This window comes from Paramisgurnus dabryanus, chromosome 10 (assembly GCF_030506205.2).
Source record: "Paramisgurnus dabryanus chromosome 10, PD_genome_1.1, whole genome shotgun sequence".
Classification (NCBI taxonomy): domain Eukaryota; kingdom Metazoa; phylum Chordata; class Actinopteri; order Cypriniformes; family Cobitidae; genus Paramisgurnus; species Paramisgurnus dabryanus.
The window spans coordinates 26,147,171-26,164,177 of record NC_133346.1 but is presented as its reverse complement, the minus strand read 5'-3'; the positions used below and the strand labels follow the sequence as shown (position 1 = coordinate 26,164,177).

The window sequence follows — 17,007 nt, the reverse complement described above, 5'->3', positions numbered from 1 at the left end:
TTTTTAAATTATTTATGAGTTTCTATCCCGACTGAACAACGCCATGGTCACGTGGTACCTGAGACAATTGTCAGCGCTGTTGTCACCACACCCAGTAGCTTACGCACACATTTTATTTAATCATTATTATTTTTGTATTTGTGTTTTGTTCGATATATTTTTTTTATTTTGTATGCTGCAACGATTATTGTTTAAAATATTAAAGGTTTTAATATTATATGCTTAGTGTCTACCTCAATTAATGATCCTTCTGAGCAGCCAAGCGCCCTCTCTCGGAAGACTACCTAGGTGCTTCAAAATTTCCGCCAATGTAGCTTCCTTAACGGACAGAAAGCCATCTTTCCTCCTGTAGTCGGTGTAACCGAACTCTCCTGACGTTTTGACAACCGTGGAAAAAGGTATTTTAGTTTTTAACTTACAGCTACTTTTGACTCAATGTACGATGTCCTGTTTCAAGTAATGTTACAGAAAAGTTATTAGCTTTTGACGGTTTCTATGAAATTGTACATCTGTACTGTACTGTGACAGGTCTTTTTGATTGTATACTCACTTGATTAAATTTATAGATGTTTAACACACATGAACTGAAACGTTTTTGTTTAGTTTACTAAATATTTAAAAGCGTAGTTAAAATAACAGTTTTTTTAAGTAAGTTACATTGAAACACGTGGACATGCGCTTGAACCCCGCAATGTACCACATAATTAATCAGAATTTTCACGTGCTTACAGTATTTGTAACAACAGAGTACCTTTTCAGTACTCATATGTATAAGAGAACAATATTTTACGTCTGGAGAATGAAAATGAAAATGACAAATTATTTACACTGTAATACAGGGTATCTATTGTAATATTACATGGTAGGTATGGCTAGGCAACAGTCTACGGATAATATAGAGGGATGATGAATTTATTATGTTTTTAATTGAGTTTTTTCATATAGGCTACTACTAACCTGATGAACATGTATGTATACAGTAGATATCTATGAGCCACTTCAGCAAATACAATTTAAAAATAACCCAGTTAGCAAGAAGGCAGATAGAAACCATTGAATCAATGTTAAAGAGGGCAACAAAGTATCACTTTAATTTACAGCCTGCAAATGTTACAATTACACCATAACTATCCCATAACTGGAACCAAAGGGTATATTTTCACAGTAATTACAATGAACAGTTGCTGTTTTTTTTATTGTACTTGCTTTGAAACACAGAAACACAATTAAATTAAACAAAATTAAGCTGCATTTTTGCTATTAAAACCATATCAGTTGTACAGTATGTTTAGGTTACATGTATTCTGAAATAAAAGGGATGTGTTATGAATATTTATTTTTTATTTGCTGATGTGGCTCGTAGACATTGACTATATACAATACACTTTCATCAGTTAAAGGCACTCTTAGCGAATTCACACGTTTTAGGCCATAATTTTTTTTGTTTAATACAGTAAACATCATCTCACTATCTGCTTGCTGCCTGTTCTTTGGACACACTGTAAAAAAATGTGCTCTCTGTAGACAGCCCAGGCTCCACAAATTGCAACAAAAACAAAGTGGTCAAACCTAACGCTAACAAAGTGTTCCAGCCAATAAACGACAAGAAGGATTTGGGGGTTGGGCGCGTTCATGACTCTTTCAGAAAGCACACAAGGGGGAGGAGTTAGCTGTGCTTTGTTTTGTTTAACAACACTTTGAACGTCAACAAGAAGTGACGTCATGCAGATTTGCTAAGAGCGCCTTTAAGTAGCTTATATGAAAACTTCCAAATAAAATCCTAACAAAAACTCAATACATAATTTGCCTATAGACCCCTTCACGGTTCATGTCACAGGCGGTTCCCATTGCGCATGTCGGGGTCAGAAAAGCCATTACAGCAGATTGAGTTGCGTATTATATTCGGTATCGTCAGAAAGGCCTACTTACGTCGTGGGCTGTGAAAATCGCAACAGGTCTTCCGTTAAGTTTTCGCGATTCATCTCAAAAACAAAAAAATACAACATCTGTGGCTGCAAGCAATTAAACGTGCAGACTGGGACAATGCAAAGATCAAAGAGGCTTGTGTTTGTAGTGCTCACTTCATTTCAGATAAGTCATAATTTTTCAGCCCTGTTAGATTAAATTATAAAGCCTCGATGGTATGAACAGTTTGGCCCCATGCTGTGCGTGCACCCGATAGTCATTCAATGTTTACAAACCTTGAAGGGGTCTGTATTACCTATGCCTACAGTAAGTTATACCTACCACATAATATTACAATAGGTACACGGTAGTTATAAAATACCTCCAGTATAAATACTTTGTTCACAATATTGTTCACTTAAACCTACGAGGTACTCTGTTACAAACATGTGTGCTGTGAATTCTATTTAATTACAACATTTCAGGCTATAATTAAAGCGTTACCATTACCAAACATTGGACAAATTTAAGATAAAAGTGTAAGAATGATACAACTTATCTAACTGGTTCATAAAGATAAGTTCTTAAAAGCCAGTCTTACCATTAAGACTTTTTATACATCTGCTCATTGATTGGATACATGCTATTGTATGTGACTTGATACAGCATATTAATGTAATAATTTTTTGATTCTTAGATGTCACATTACAACACCCGCAAAAAACGCAACTTGGAAAGTGTAGAGGGTGAATGTGAAGGTAAGCCATTTGACAACTAGTAATCATTTAGCTAAAAGCAGTTTTCGTACCACACTGGTTTCTGTAGTTTATTTGTGGCCTTAGGGAGTCTGCTATCCCCTTATATACATTTACATATTCTGTTATTTCTGTATACAATAGTGTTGACTCTGTATATAACTCTATATAAAAGGGTTTGTACTATATACAACAGTGAAATATAGCTGTCAATGTGTTTTTGTTGTTCTCTTAGCTCCAGCGAAAACAATGAAGCCAATAAAGCAAGAAATGTTGATGTGGCAGAACAGAGTAGACGTATTACAAGAAAAGGTGAATGAGTTGGAAGCCTTGAACACCGAGCTTCGGCAACAAGTAGTGGAGCTTTCAGCACAGAAAGGTAACATACTGTACCCACTGTATAAATAAAATATTAGTATATACATTGTATTTATTAGATTAGTGGTTCTCTACCTCGTTCCTGGAGCCCCCAGCACTGATAATTTTGTATATCTTCTTTGTCTGACAAACTGATTTCAGGTAGTAGAGTCTCTACTAATGAGCTGATGTCCTTATTTCCCGCAATTGACGAGTAAAACCCCCACCATTGACCTATAACAGTGTTTCCCACACAATGACTTTACTTGGGCGGGCCGCCCAGGTATATTAACAAGCGCCCAAGTAACTGGCATCAAATTTAGTCTTTTTTGTTCCTCTGTGATAATGACACTCTTTAATAATGACATTTTGTAAGCAAGCACGTCGAGTCTCTCCCGATGAGTTTGGTGTGCGTTCGCGTGCTCTCTGTTTCTCAATGAATTGGCTGCGATGCAAAGCAAGATCTGTCTCACATGATTGTATCCTTCCATGTTTCTGAACTTGAGCAGAGTTTTACCATTAGAGGTCTTTACAGAGGACGCGAGACCTATACGGTTCCGGGTTTATATTTTAAATAGTCACTCGGGACTGGGTCGGTCCTAGTTTAGTTTTTTCGGGTCCCACAAGTCTGATGAATATTTTGTGCAACCTGATCTCACGAATTTCCGTGGCATAGTCACGGAATTTTGTGCTCATTTTTCCGTGGCATTCTCACGGATCTCAGTCCGTAGCAGGGCCACGGAAAAATGCGGAGATCCGTGAGAATGCCACGGAAAAATGAGCACAAAATTCCGTGACTATCCCACGGAACTTTGTGAGATCATGTTGATTTTGTGTCAGCGAAGAATGACCGCGAGCGCTACCGTGCTAAAGCTCATGTGCAGTTTCAGTGCATCTCCGGTTTCCATGCCGATAACAACCGGCTTGTTTAGGAAGTCACGACCACGCCCTGCATTTTCTTTCTCCCATTTTTTAAAAATATTATTATTAATACTTTTCTAAAAATCTAAAAAGTTTGCACAGAGATGGTAGCAAAAAAGAAATTCTAATATCAAGCCTATTGCACTGAACGATCAAAGCTCAAGCTGACTGAAGAGCCAAAAAACGCCAAGCTGTAAGTTAATGTAAAGCCACCTGTCACCAGGACAGCAAGTAGACTTTTGAATCTGAAATAATGAGTAGATTAAGCTTTTTTAATCGGCAAGAAAGAATTAGAGCAGAAGCAGTAAAAGTGCCTCTTTTTCTATCTAATAAAAATTACAACCCTCATAACACCAGTCACACTTATAATCTATAGACCTGCACATATTATTACATATTATTGTATTCAATAGAGTTTAATAAAAGGGGTCATCTTAATGCAGTGGAAAAACAGTAAATTGTTTTTGTGGTGCTTTGACAAACAGTGTCAGCTTTGTTTATGGCAAAGAACATTTGGGATGGTTGGATTAAGGAACTATAATGTGAAATTAATATAAATGTTCAATAAATCAAAGTATTGTGTTGTGTCACACATTACTAGGAAACATTGCCCTTTTCACCGGCTATGACCACAAGTAAATTTCAGATCTGTGGGAAACACTGTGTTAACTTGTCAATGAAGAGAAAACGCTCCCCTGCTAATGATGAGTTTTTACTGCAATCCATATATCCGCTACTATCCACCAGGTGGCACTCTTACATAACTTATAAAACACTGAAGCATCCACTTCTCCAGAAAACAGTTAAAACTCTGTGTATGTTTTGATCATTGTTCAAAATCTGATCTCTAACAAAAGCCCTTTACAAAATGCAATTATCTCAGCTTGCTCAAAATTTGGTATATCATTTGGTAAGATACTACCCATAATGGAGAGCTGATAAAATGAGAATAAATGATAAAATGAGAATAAATGAAGATAGGATATATATATATATATATATATATATATATATATATATATATATATATATATATATATAAATATATATATATATATATATATATATATATATATAATTTTTTTTATTATTATTATTATTATTATTTTTTTAATATTGTATGTTTATATATTTGAATAAAAAAAATGCTGGAAGGTATTATGCTGGCTGGCAATTTCTATAAAAACGTTGGCGGAGAAATAAATAATCAATTGTGTTTGATAAAGAAGACATGTAAAATGTGCAGTGTTGAGGGGCTCAGGAATGTGGTTTAAAGAAACTCAGTTTGAACAAACAAGTGTATTTCATGCTAAAGAGTATATCAAAAACTCAGTATATATTTGTTATTATATTTCTAAGGTGTAATATTTATGAATTTAATTATGTACTTATACATTTTGTTGCCAGTGCAGTACTTGCAGAGAAAACCCTCCTACACGTCATTCTGTTTGGCTGAGGTTTTTAATTTATTTAGCTGTGTCTCGCATTAGCGTCATAGACAAACCGCTTGTCGCTCGCTTCCGCCGGTTTCATCCCGCAAGCGTGAGCAGGGTGTGAGGGGAGCTTTTGCCGCGCATGCCCATTGTGCTTTCACACTGGCTATGTTTGCAGCGCATACTGTGCAGTTTAATAACAGTATAAAAATCTCAAGTTCACATTACTTTATTTTACATGCATTTCTGAGCAAAACCTTTTCAATACGCTTCTTGACTCTCAGTGTAATTTATGATTTGTGATTTGTTTAATCCACATTGTTTTCATGCTGTTCTGGTCCGTGTTATGACAGATACACAATTATAGACATAAAAATTCCATGGCACATTATTAAATCTGTTTCTCTGAAGTTTACGATAAAAGAAAAGATTTTACTCAGTGATTGACAGCACGTGTTTCCCTTCAACAGTTTAGGCACAATATTTACAGATGTGTCTGTTTCTCTGAAGATTATTAAGCTAGATGAGGATTCATTTAGTGCTTAGCAAAGGGTGAATAACAGTGCAGTGTTCTGGCAACAGTGTGTTTTTAAATATTTCATTGCTTTCTGTTAAATTGCTCAAAGTCATGACTGTTTAAAACACACTTGGCATCACATTCATGATTTATGGTAAAGTGACACTTTTTTATGTCAATCCACGAGCATTTAAACCATAAACAATGCACTTTGAGCATGAGCAGCGCAGGAAAAAATAGAGCCGACGGAAAGGCCGTGCTGCTCATGTGTGCGGTGTGCATGCTCTAACTTGTTAATATGGGCGGTGAAAAAACATGCTAACTGGAGTTATAGCATCCTGTGTAATTAGGACACAGTGTTAGAGTGTATTTTGAACTATATATCATATCATAACGTTATCATACAATTATAATATAAGGAGATCAAAGCTGTATTGTATTTTTATTGATTTTGATTCTATATTTGTTATATTTCTTCATTCAGTTGATCCAATTCCTGGTACATCAGTGGCACATGAAGAAACTGGTGCTGTTGACCTATCTAGTGATGCGAACACATCAACTGATGTGGAGTCATCAGTCACAGAAGAATCATGTGATGAATCCTTTTCAAGTTCAAGTTCAGAGACTCATCAGAGAAGAAAAACAAAGAAAAGCAAGAAGAAAGCAGAGAGCAGGAAACACAAGAAGAACAAGAAGAAGGGGAAAAAAGATAAACATGACAAGATAAAACGAGGTAAACGCAGTTGTCATTTTATTGATTGTTGTTTTATCTCTTACGAAAAAGAAGTTTATTCAAGTTTTAGCAGTGGCGGCTGGTGACTTCTCTTCTGAGGGGCACGAATTCAAAATCTGTTCGGAGTGTTTTGTGTGTGGCTTGTCATGTCAAAATATGTAGATGTTGTGTCATGTGAAGTTATGTGCAAACACATATTTTGAAATGACGAGACACACACGACGGGCTAAATATATGTTGTTACCAGCTTCGCATCGTGTGCCCTTGAAAAAGTTAGTATTAATATAGTTCTTTTAAACTTAGAAAACTTAAAATTAGACAGTTAAAGATGCAGTTTGTATAATTTTCGCCGCTAGATGGCGCCAGATCAAACAATAACAATGATGTTGTTTACTGACGCTCTGAAGCAGCGTGGAATTATGGGATTTGTAGTCTTTAACTCAACCACTGATGGCCATCAATCAGACGCGAACGAGAAATCACGTAAGGTAATCAAGTCTTATAAATGTTGCGTTTGATGACATCGTTTATTTCATTATGTAAGTTTATATGTGATGTTCAAAACGAAATTGTTAGTCATATTGATATTACAGTATTAGTCCAAATTCGATGGTAAACACAGCACAGAATTAAGTTTTCAACTTACAATCTACAATGATTTTTCACATAATGTATTGACAGTACAAATCTTATTGTGAAGTGTCTTAAAATGACCATTTATATTGCTGTACAATACCTTTGATGTGCATATCGTCCGCGGGAAGACGCGCTGATTACAATCTACACACTAATGTTGTGATCAATATAATAGCATACGTTTTTTGAAGGGTTACGAATCAAAACAACTCACCCATCGCGTAAAACACAAGCAGGATCAGAATCTCGGTCTAGTTAAATGTTGTCGTGAAGCTCTCTCCATCCAGATAATGCAACAAATTGATCCTCCCTTGTTTTGTTCCAAACTCTTCTTGGGTCGTTTGGTTGGCCCGTACGCTTACAGGAGCTGACACAACCAGCGGCAGACGGTACAGAGATATCCATAAGTTCATAAGCAAGCGCGTAGCCCGACAGGCGCTATCGCATAGTTCCGCATTTGTCCACGACACTGGCTCGCTGCGTCCGAAAACTCAAGGCAGTGAGGACTTGTTGCCTCGCTGCCTCATGAGGCCATGACTTCGGCCTCGGAGGCCTGAAGGCCGCTCAGAGAAAGGCTTTCCGACGCACTTCAAAGGCAGCGTGTTTGAAATATAAACAGAGAGCGCCTTTGTGATAACTAATCACATATTTGAAAACTACAATACTAATTTCTCGCTAGAAATGCAATTAAAATGCTTAAAAAGTGAAAATATACGTTTATTTTCACTAAATTTGTGCTCCAGCTGATTCCTTGGCCGCCATTTTATTTGTTCGAGCTCGACCACTGTTGTCATGTGGTTTACGTCAGTAAAGGCGGTGACAAAGGGTCACATGGATAACGTCATTGACAGGAGACTGCACTGCCCCGTGTCAATGTTTTGAATGGAAATTTTCTCATGATTTACAAGTAGTTGAAAACATTACAGATATTGATAGTAATCAGCTGGACAAAATATATAACACTGGCCTAGTGGTTTTTGGACATTTTACTGCAAATATCTTACAAATTGCACCTTTAAATTTCAGTCTACTTTTTGTAGACTGTTTTAATGATATTTAAGTATACTAGACTTATACTGACAGAAAAAATATGTATATTTGGCTTATACTTTACACAAAAATCTTTTCTTTTTTTTAATGGCTAACAAAAATTAATAACAACAAAGTAATTTAAATGTTGTTTATTTATATAAAAGCAAAATAAACAACACGTAGATTACCTAGGAACCCAAAACTTTTTGTTATTTTCGACAAGGTATTTTTTCAAGAGTTCAGTTTAGCTAGTAGTCAGACAATTAAAAAACTGAAACTGGAAGTAAAGTTCAGACCAGACGCATATCGCGTCACCGCACATGCATCCGATGAAACCACCTATACCCTTGGGGGCATGCAGCAAAAGTGATCCTCACAGTAATTTGAGAAGCAGGTCACATCAGCAGCAAATTCCATTTACTTAATGAGGCTTTATCACTTAATCATTAATCAATTACAGCAGGGATGTCCAATCCTGCTCCTGGAGGGCCGGTGTCTCTGCAGAGTTTTATTCCAACCCTAATCAAACACACCTGATCCAGCTAATCAAGGTCTTACTAGGCAGACTAGATGTTTTGAGGCAGGTGTGTTGAGGGAAGTTTTAGCTAAACTCTGCAGGAGGACACCTGCCCTCCAGGACCGACTTTGGACACCCCTGAATTACAGCAATTGTAAATAGTTGAACCTTAGCAATATGTGGACACACCAAACATGCAAATTCAAACACACACATGCTCATACACGTTTTTAAATTGTACTTACATTAAAAAATACCTGCATGTACATTTGTAATATATATTTGTAATTATACTGTTGACTACTGACTCTGTTCACCAGAAATGTTTTACAATGCAACATAAACACAAAATTACTTTTTACAAGACTATTAATTGTTTTGTCGTAAGTACGTAGTAGTTAAAATGTTACCAATATTATTAGTAATTTATCATTCTTCTAAGGGAAGAGTAAAAGAAAACCCTTAGTCTTTAATCTAGTTGGATAAGATAGTTTTTAAAATAATAAACCAAATAATAAGCCAAACAATATTAAGAAAAATATCCTTATCAGTTATTTGAAGGCGGGTTTAATGTTGTTGACTACTCTTTTCAACATTTAAAAAATCACTTGGCTTTTTAACCTTTTAATTTATTGAGTTAAATCTACACTCTTGGAGCTTTCAAACAATATACAATTTGTCATGATTAGATAAGAATTCATATGCAAACATTGAAGTAAATGTAGTCGTCCTGCTGGTGGGACAGTGACATTTAGCAGAAAATAAATGTTTTGAGGCACACTCTCTTCATAAATGAATCAACCTTTCCAACGATATATAGTTTGTAGTGATAGATTAAAATTCACATCAACAATATTAATGCAAACTTAGGTGTCCCGTATTCGGGGCGGCGACGCTTAACAGTCTAATACAACAAAAGAAACATGTGGCCCCATATTATTTAAAATAAATTGATTTGGGAAGAGGTATCTCTGTCAGTGAGTTAATTAATTTGTTTGTGTTGTCTGTTTTTCAGCCAACAATGTTCGTGATGTCATAAGGCGTTATAAAAGGCTTTTGAAGCTGACAAAACGTGGAGCAACCATGACAAAAGCATTCCGAAAAGAAGGTGTGTCTCGGAATGCAGTTGCCCAGCTCGCTCCCATCGCAGAACTGTATTTTGCTGACAGAGCACAATTTAACAGCATCACCTTCACTCCAGGAAAACTAGCGGAGTTTGCACAAAAGTGCAAAGAACACATTATAGGAGATGTTCTAAGAAAGGTCCTATCAATGAAAGCGAAAGGTTCACTTTTGCCTTTTTGTCTAAATAAGTGATCTGTTAAAAAGCTTCTTAGCTATGTTCGCTGTTTACTATAAGTATGTTTAAAAAGTAGATATCATTAACAGTTAGTATTAATAACATTGTTTGAACTGAAGGGAACATATTCTTACAAACCCTTTTTGTCATTCTAGGCAGACCTTTTTGTTTCCATGTTTGATCCTCTCTCTAACCTGTTTTTTCATGAGTCCACATGAGTATTCTCATATCTTTTGATTTAAAAATGTACACATCACCATTTCATTGGATGTTATCCTTTTTGACAAGGTCATTAAAAGGAGTTGATTGGACAAACAAATGAGTCTGCATATTTTCCTCGTTCAGCATCTATGTACTTGTTCTGTTTTGCTGTTATTTTTCTTGTCTAATAACAGATATTTAGTAGTGATGATGTTTACTGTCTATTGACAGTCTGCTGAAAATCCCCTGACTAGTAGCCATGTTGTCTGATGTAAGAGTCATTCAACAGCATCCCTAAGATTTTCACTTCATTTTGATGGGCCTAATGTGGCAAGAGATGAAAAGATGAATTTACCTCCAAGTAAAATGACTCTCTACTGAAAGGTAATTTATATGTAACAAACAGTAAGTAACGCATTTCTGAAAATACTTGCAAAAGATGGAGTTTTAGCAGCCTGATATGCCTAAAGTTAATTTAAAATAATGATGATTTGCTACTTAAAGTCAACTGAATGCTTACTGAAAGTCTGTTGATACATTGGTTAGTATGCCTAAAGTTAATTTAAAATATGATGATTTGCTACTTATAGTCAACTGAATGCTTACTGAAAGTCTGTTGATACATTGGTTAGTATGCCTAAAGTTAATTTAAAATAATGATGAGTTGCTACTTATAGTCAACTGAATGCTTACTGAAAGTCTGTTGATACATTGGTTAGTATGCCTAAAGTTAATTTAAAATAATGATGAGTTGCTACTTATAGTCAACTGAATGCTTACTGAAAGTCTGTTGATACATTGGTTAGTATACTTAAAAGTTTATTTGAAAAATGTTGAATTTCTACTTATAGTCAACTGAATGCTTACTGAAAGTCTGTTGATACATTGAATATTAACTAAATATTGACAAAAATTATCTTTGCTGTACTTGAATTACTGAAGTTACTGAAGATTTGTTGCGTGTCTGCTAATACGCTGTTGAACATGTTCATCTTTAATTGACAGCACATTACTAACAGTTTCCTGACAAAATGTTTATTAGCCGTTTACATGTTACAGACAGTTTAATGATTGTTACAGAAACATGTAATAGACCATCTACAGATACTATACTGATGAGAGTAACTAGATAGTTAGTTGAAAAGTAACTGATAGCCAACAGACTATCTATAGGGGGACCATCAAAATAAAGTGTTACCCTTTCATTTGATATAAGACTTGCCCATGTTTGTCATACTTGTTGTCAAAAATATGAAATATGTGAATATTAAATCATATAATAAATTGTCGGGGGGGTGATAGTGTAAGTTAAGTGTAAATAACTTTCTTACAGTAAAACATATCTCAAAGTGATGCATATCTGCAGAAAGTAGAGAGTCTAAGCTTTCAAACAGTATCTCATATGTGGTACTGGGTCCATGACAGACCATTACAAATTAAAGGAATATTTTTTATTAAGTCAAAATAAGATAATTCTGGACCCGGTGCAGGGTCCACAGAGTCAAACAAGTTAATGGGGAACCCACGTATTCGGTAAATCGTATTCTGGACTCTAGACAGAGGGGATGCGGATTTCAGTACTTGGTGGATTGGGAAGGTTACGGTCCGGAGGAGAGAAGGTGGGTTCCTGCTCGGGACATACTGGATCATCGCCTTATTGATGATTACAATCAACAGGTAAAGCAGGCTGGGAACGTCAAGTGACGTCCTAGGGGAGGGGGTACTGTCACGGTAGGAAATCCATTGGTTCCTCCGTGTAATGTGTGTGTATGTGTGTGTGTGTGTGTGTGTGTGTGTGTGTGTGTGTGTGTGTGTGTGTGTTAGTTTACTCACCGCTCTGCCATGTGCTCATCAGACTGATGCCGCTCACCTGTGTGTTGATTGTCTCGCTCCAGCTGATCATCATTACATCTCCTCCATAAATACTCACATGACTTTCTGTTCCCTGCCAGATTCTCACTCTTTGTTCGGCTCCCATGTTGTGTGGTTTATCGTGTCGTTCTGTGTGGATTACGTGTTCTCAGTTGGATTGTTTATTGTCGTCGTCGTCTTTGTGTGGATGTTCCCGTGTACAGCTTGGATCTTCCCCACTGCTCACCACTCCACCAACGCCGCACTCAATAAACATCTTCACCAACTAACCACCGTAGTCTTCGCCACCATTGCCACCATCACCAGACATTATCTGCCTCAGCATTGACTCTGTTTCTCTCTCTTTGTTTACATTTAATAAACATTGTTATATTTTCACCTGCATTTGCTTCCGCGCATTTCGTATCATTACACTTACAGCCTTATGCAGGTCACAACTTCCCTGAACCAGCCGCTCTTCAGCCATGACACTTCACAATGAACTCAACACGTGCATTACGGAAGTTACCTGCCCAATCCTTGCTACAAGAGGATGCTAAAGGTCAACATATAACCAAAACCAATTAAGCTGAACCATTACATTATTATTAGTTTAATAATAGTAGTCAAATGGACCGGATTATTGAGGAGAGGTGTGCTATGACTTTTAAAGGGGCCCTTCCACATAAAACCGTTTTTACTTGTATTTTTTGATATTTGTTAGGTCCATTTGTGTTGTGTCGTGAATGTGAAAATTAACTTCTACTTCCTCTGTCAGCTCTAGCCAATGAAAAGAAATAAGTGGAGAAATCAGGTCAGTTAGAAAAGCTGATCAGTGTGACGTGGAATTGATCAAGGTCATTACTATTCATGAGCTCTCCAACTTGAGACAGCGCCCACATAATACGTGTAGTTCAGTGAGTTTTTAACAAGTTACAGCAAGGATGGCTGAACGTCAACCGTACCGTATTCGGGCCATTTTTTTTGTCGAGAGACATCATTCCAATCAAGCGAGGGAAGCATAACATTTGCTCTGTGTTTGGATGTTCAGATGAACGGTGTATTTGAAGAGAGACTGCGATCAAAAAGCAATGCCACTCCATTAATATTGGATCCGGACATAATGGTGCAGGTTATGCGAGTAAAACACTTTAGTACTATTTGTCACTGTCAGTGGCGGCTGGGACTTCTCTTTCGAGGGATGCAAATTCATGCTGCACACAGGTCGAAAGGGTTTATGATAAAAGACACGTGTGCGCGCACGCTGCTACACATGCATCGAAAGGGTTTATGTAAAAGGCACACTATGTCTTAAGACACTCACTTAACAGTAAATAAATTACACATGAGATTAAATAAGTATTGAAAGTTAGTTTGACTATGAAAAACTGTTATCCAATCATAGCAGTGGGCGTTTACTTCCAAGTCGTCATTGCGGCTGGCCCCTCAAAACGGATCATTTCTCGAACCAGCCTTAAGACCAGTGTACAAAATGGCCTATTACTTATTGCTTTTGATGTTTTTGGATGTAAAAACCACGCGAACGTCATGAGTAGACCTCAGACAACAGTATAACACAATAAAAACGACAGAGGAAGGGCACCTTTAAAAGCAATCGGGTGCAGGATTTTCGAAAGGGGGGGGCGAAAAAACACTCGAAAAATCCCATTGACTTAACATTGTTCCGAACTTTGACGGGTCATAGCTCTGCTCAAGGATTTTGTAGAAACATGTGGGTTACAACATATGAAGAGGGTTGGACCCAACCAACTCTATGGGAGGGTAGAACTCCCTCACATGGTACAACCCATGCAGAGGCTGCACGCTGCGGTGTCAGAATGCGGAACGTGTGTAGTGTTATTTAAGAAAAGATAAGACTCACAAAACTCTACCGCCTGCTAGCAACCTATCTCATAGACTGCCATTATAAAATGCCCAAAAGCATATCTTTGCAACACAGTGTCATAGAGACATGCGGGTGGGCTCATTTTACTCAGGCATTCAATCAGACTCTCATGGTCCTTACAGAGGTATTAAGCCACGCCCCTAGCAACCAAATATGAGCACCCTAGCAACCGGAAAAACAAATCCTTATATCTCTGCATCAGAACATTGTAGAGACATGGGGGTTGGACCGTTTTACTTGTGGCTTGGAGTTTTAACCTTAGTGGATGCCAGTTTTTTCCCTAGCAACTAAATACAGTACCCTAGTAACCAAATAAACAAAGCCTTATATCTTCGCATCAGAAAATCGTAGAGACACAGGGGGTTGGACCGTTTTACTTGTGACTCGGAGTATAATCACTAATGGATGCAAACGTTTTCCCTAGCAGCGAAATATGAACACCCTCACAACCAAATAATCAAAGCCTTTTTTTGGAATAGGTAAAGAAGACACATATGTATATGGAATACAAATATAAATTTATTTTTCCCCTATTAACAACTACTAAGGGTGGACACAAACATGTACAATCCCAACCCTCAGTGGACACCACCCCCCACTGACTGAGGAGATTAAATACATATTTAAACTGAAAAAGACAAAGATATTAATTAAAGGCGTTCTATGCGAATCTGCGAGACGTTAGTTTTTGTTGATGTTTGAATTGTTTTCAAACAGACGGAGCGTAGCTAACTCCTCCCCCTCCCTTCCGTGCTTTCATGAACTTGCCCAACCCCTATCCCCAAATCCTTCTTGTCGTTTATTGGTTGAAACACTTTGTTATGGTTTCTGTTTGTAGGGTTGGCACTATGTTGTTATTGCCGTTTGTGAAGCCGGGGCTGTCTACAGAGATCGCGTTTTTTTACAGTTTGATCAGCGGACAGGCAGCAAGCAGATAGTGAGGAGATGTTTGCTGTATGTAACAAAAAATGTTTTATGGTCTAAAACGCGTCAATTCGCTTAGATCACCTTTAACTAGAAATGCAATTCCCAAGGAATAACTAGTGCATGAAAATGCAAAAAAGTAAATAAAAAAAAGATTGACAGATGTGTAAAAGAAGTTTAGTTTAGTAGTCTACCTGGTTGTTAACATGTTTTAGTCTGAAGCTAACATGATTTAACAAAGTTACCATGATGTAATATAAAGATAAAATCATTTAGGATTAAGGTAGCATGATTTAACATGATGTTAGCATCATTTAGCATGATTTAGCATGAAGCTACATGATTCAGCATAATTTAGCATCAAGCTAACATGAAGCTAACCTGATTTAGCATAAAGCTAACATGATTTAACATGAAGCTAACATGAAGCTAGCATGATTTAACATGAAGCTAACATGATTTAACACGAAGCTAGCATGATTTACCATGAAAGTAACATGATTTAGCATGAAGTTAACATGATTTAGCACGAAGCTAGCATGATTTAGCATGAAGCTAACATGATGTTAACATAATTTAACATAAATCTAGCATGATTTACCATGAAGCTAACATGATTTAACACAATGCAAACATTATTTACCATGAAAGTAACATGATTTTGCATGAAGTTAACATGATTTGGCATGAAGCTAGCATGATTTAGCATGAAGCTTACATGATGTAAACATGATTTAACATGGAGTTAGCATGATTTAAAGTGCCCATATTATGAAAAACTCACTTTTTCTGGGTTTTGGGGTGTTATTTTGTGTCTCTGATGCTCCCACACGCATACAAACTTGGAAAAAATCCATCCATGCTGTTTTGAGTGAGATACTGGTTTCTAAATGTCCTCTGCCTTGAGTCTCAGATTGCGGCAGTTAAAACTCAGCTCCGTTGTGACGTAACAAACCGTTTCGAGCTGAAGCTATTTACATTTGAAAGTTAACAGTCAAGTAACGTAAATGTGATTAAAAAATAACATATGTTCAATAAGTGTTGAAACCCTGAGTTAGGTTGTTATTTGAAATGTTTACATGATGCTTATTGATAAATCTGTTGAATTGAATATTAATTACTGTTCTGCCTTGTGTTTTTACAAGGCTGGGTTTTTTTGTGAGAATTGCGAACATCTGTAAAGTTCTCTTGCTCCATCTTGGACACGTGAGACAATTAAGTATATACTGAAGGTGTATACAAAAAGGCGAGACAACCAGAACTGTGCTTTGAATTCATCAGAACTGGTAGGAGGATATTTTTCCTTTTTGTTTCGGACAACTACTAGGACGTGAATTCGCTGAAACTTCATTTTCCGTATTTTCTTGGATTTTCTTCAAAGGACACTTACTTTGAACTGAACTATTTAAACTATTTAAAGGAACAGTCCTTTGAACCGAGTCAATTGATTCATGGATTCAACCCAACTGAGTCATTAATTTGGATTACAAACAAAATGAAACAGTGTTACACTTTTACAAGTATTTTATTTATTTATTTATATATTTGCTCTGTAGTATATGAGAACTGATTTTCAGCTTGAGTTGAACGGTTCAATCTGCTAAACCCAGGTACCTGGTAAATTTCAAAGAGAGGAGTATTGGGATTTATTGCATATTGTTTCTTGTATTTGAGATTTATATTCCTTAAGCAAGATACAGAAAAGAGAAACACTTTCTTAAATTAATATTTTCAATATAAATCTACAAATAATCAGAAACCAAGACTCTTTTTATCAAAGTTACCGAATATATTAAGACACACGTACATTCATAGTACATCTAATCTGGATTTGTTGTAAATAAAGACTCCCGTGCATGCCTCCTCTGGTTCAGTCTGTCATCAGATCCTCGTTCACGAATCATATAATTTCGGTCATGTCGTTCAAGACTTCGTTCAGACGCAGATGACTGATTTAAGTTCGGTGAAAGGGTGGATTAAACTATATAGACATATAAAACTATATTAAACAGAAAT

At 36.6% G+C, this 17,007-nt stretch overlaps 1 protein-coding gene across 1 annotated transcript; it reads left to right on the top strand.

Moving 5' to 3' along the window:
- The first annotated feature begins 309 nt into the window (after window positions 1-309).
- LOC135718298 (uncharacterized) lies at window positions 310-10,428 on the top strand. The gene is made up of 5 exons (XM_065240642.2): window positions 310-398; window positions 2,603-2,663; window positions 2,896-3,039; window positions 6,373-6,624; window positions 9,825-10,428. The coding sequence occupies exons 2-5, from the start codon at window positions 2,603-2,605 to the stop codon at window positions 10,124-10,126; spliced, it is 759 nt and encodes a 252-aa protein (XP_065096714.1). The 5' UTR covers window positions 310-398; the 3' UTR covers window positions 10,127-10,428.
- The last annotated feature ends 6,579 nt before the right edge of the window (window positions 10,429-17,007 follow it).

Coding starts and splice junctions, on each gene's coding strand:
- LOC135718298 (XM_065240642.2), top strand. CDS start 2,603: ATGTCACATTACAACACCCGCAAAAAACGCAACTTGGAAAGTGTAGAG. Junction 2,664..2,895: donor TGTAGAGGGTGAATGTGAAG/GTAAGCCATTTG, acceptor TTGTTCTCTTAG/CTCCAGCGAAAACAATGAAG. Junction 3,040..6,372: donor GGAGCTTTCAGCACAGAAAG/GTAACATACTGT, acceptor TTCTTCATTCAG/TTGATCCAATTCCTGGTACA.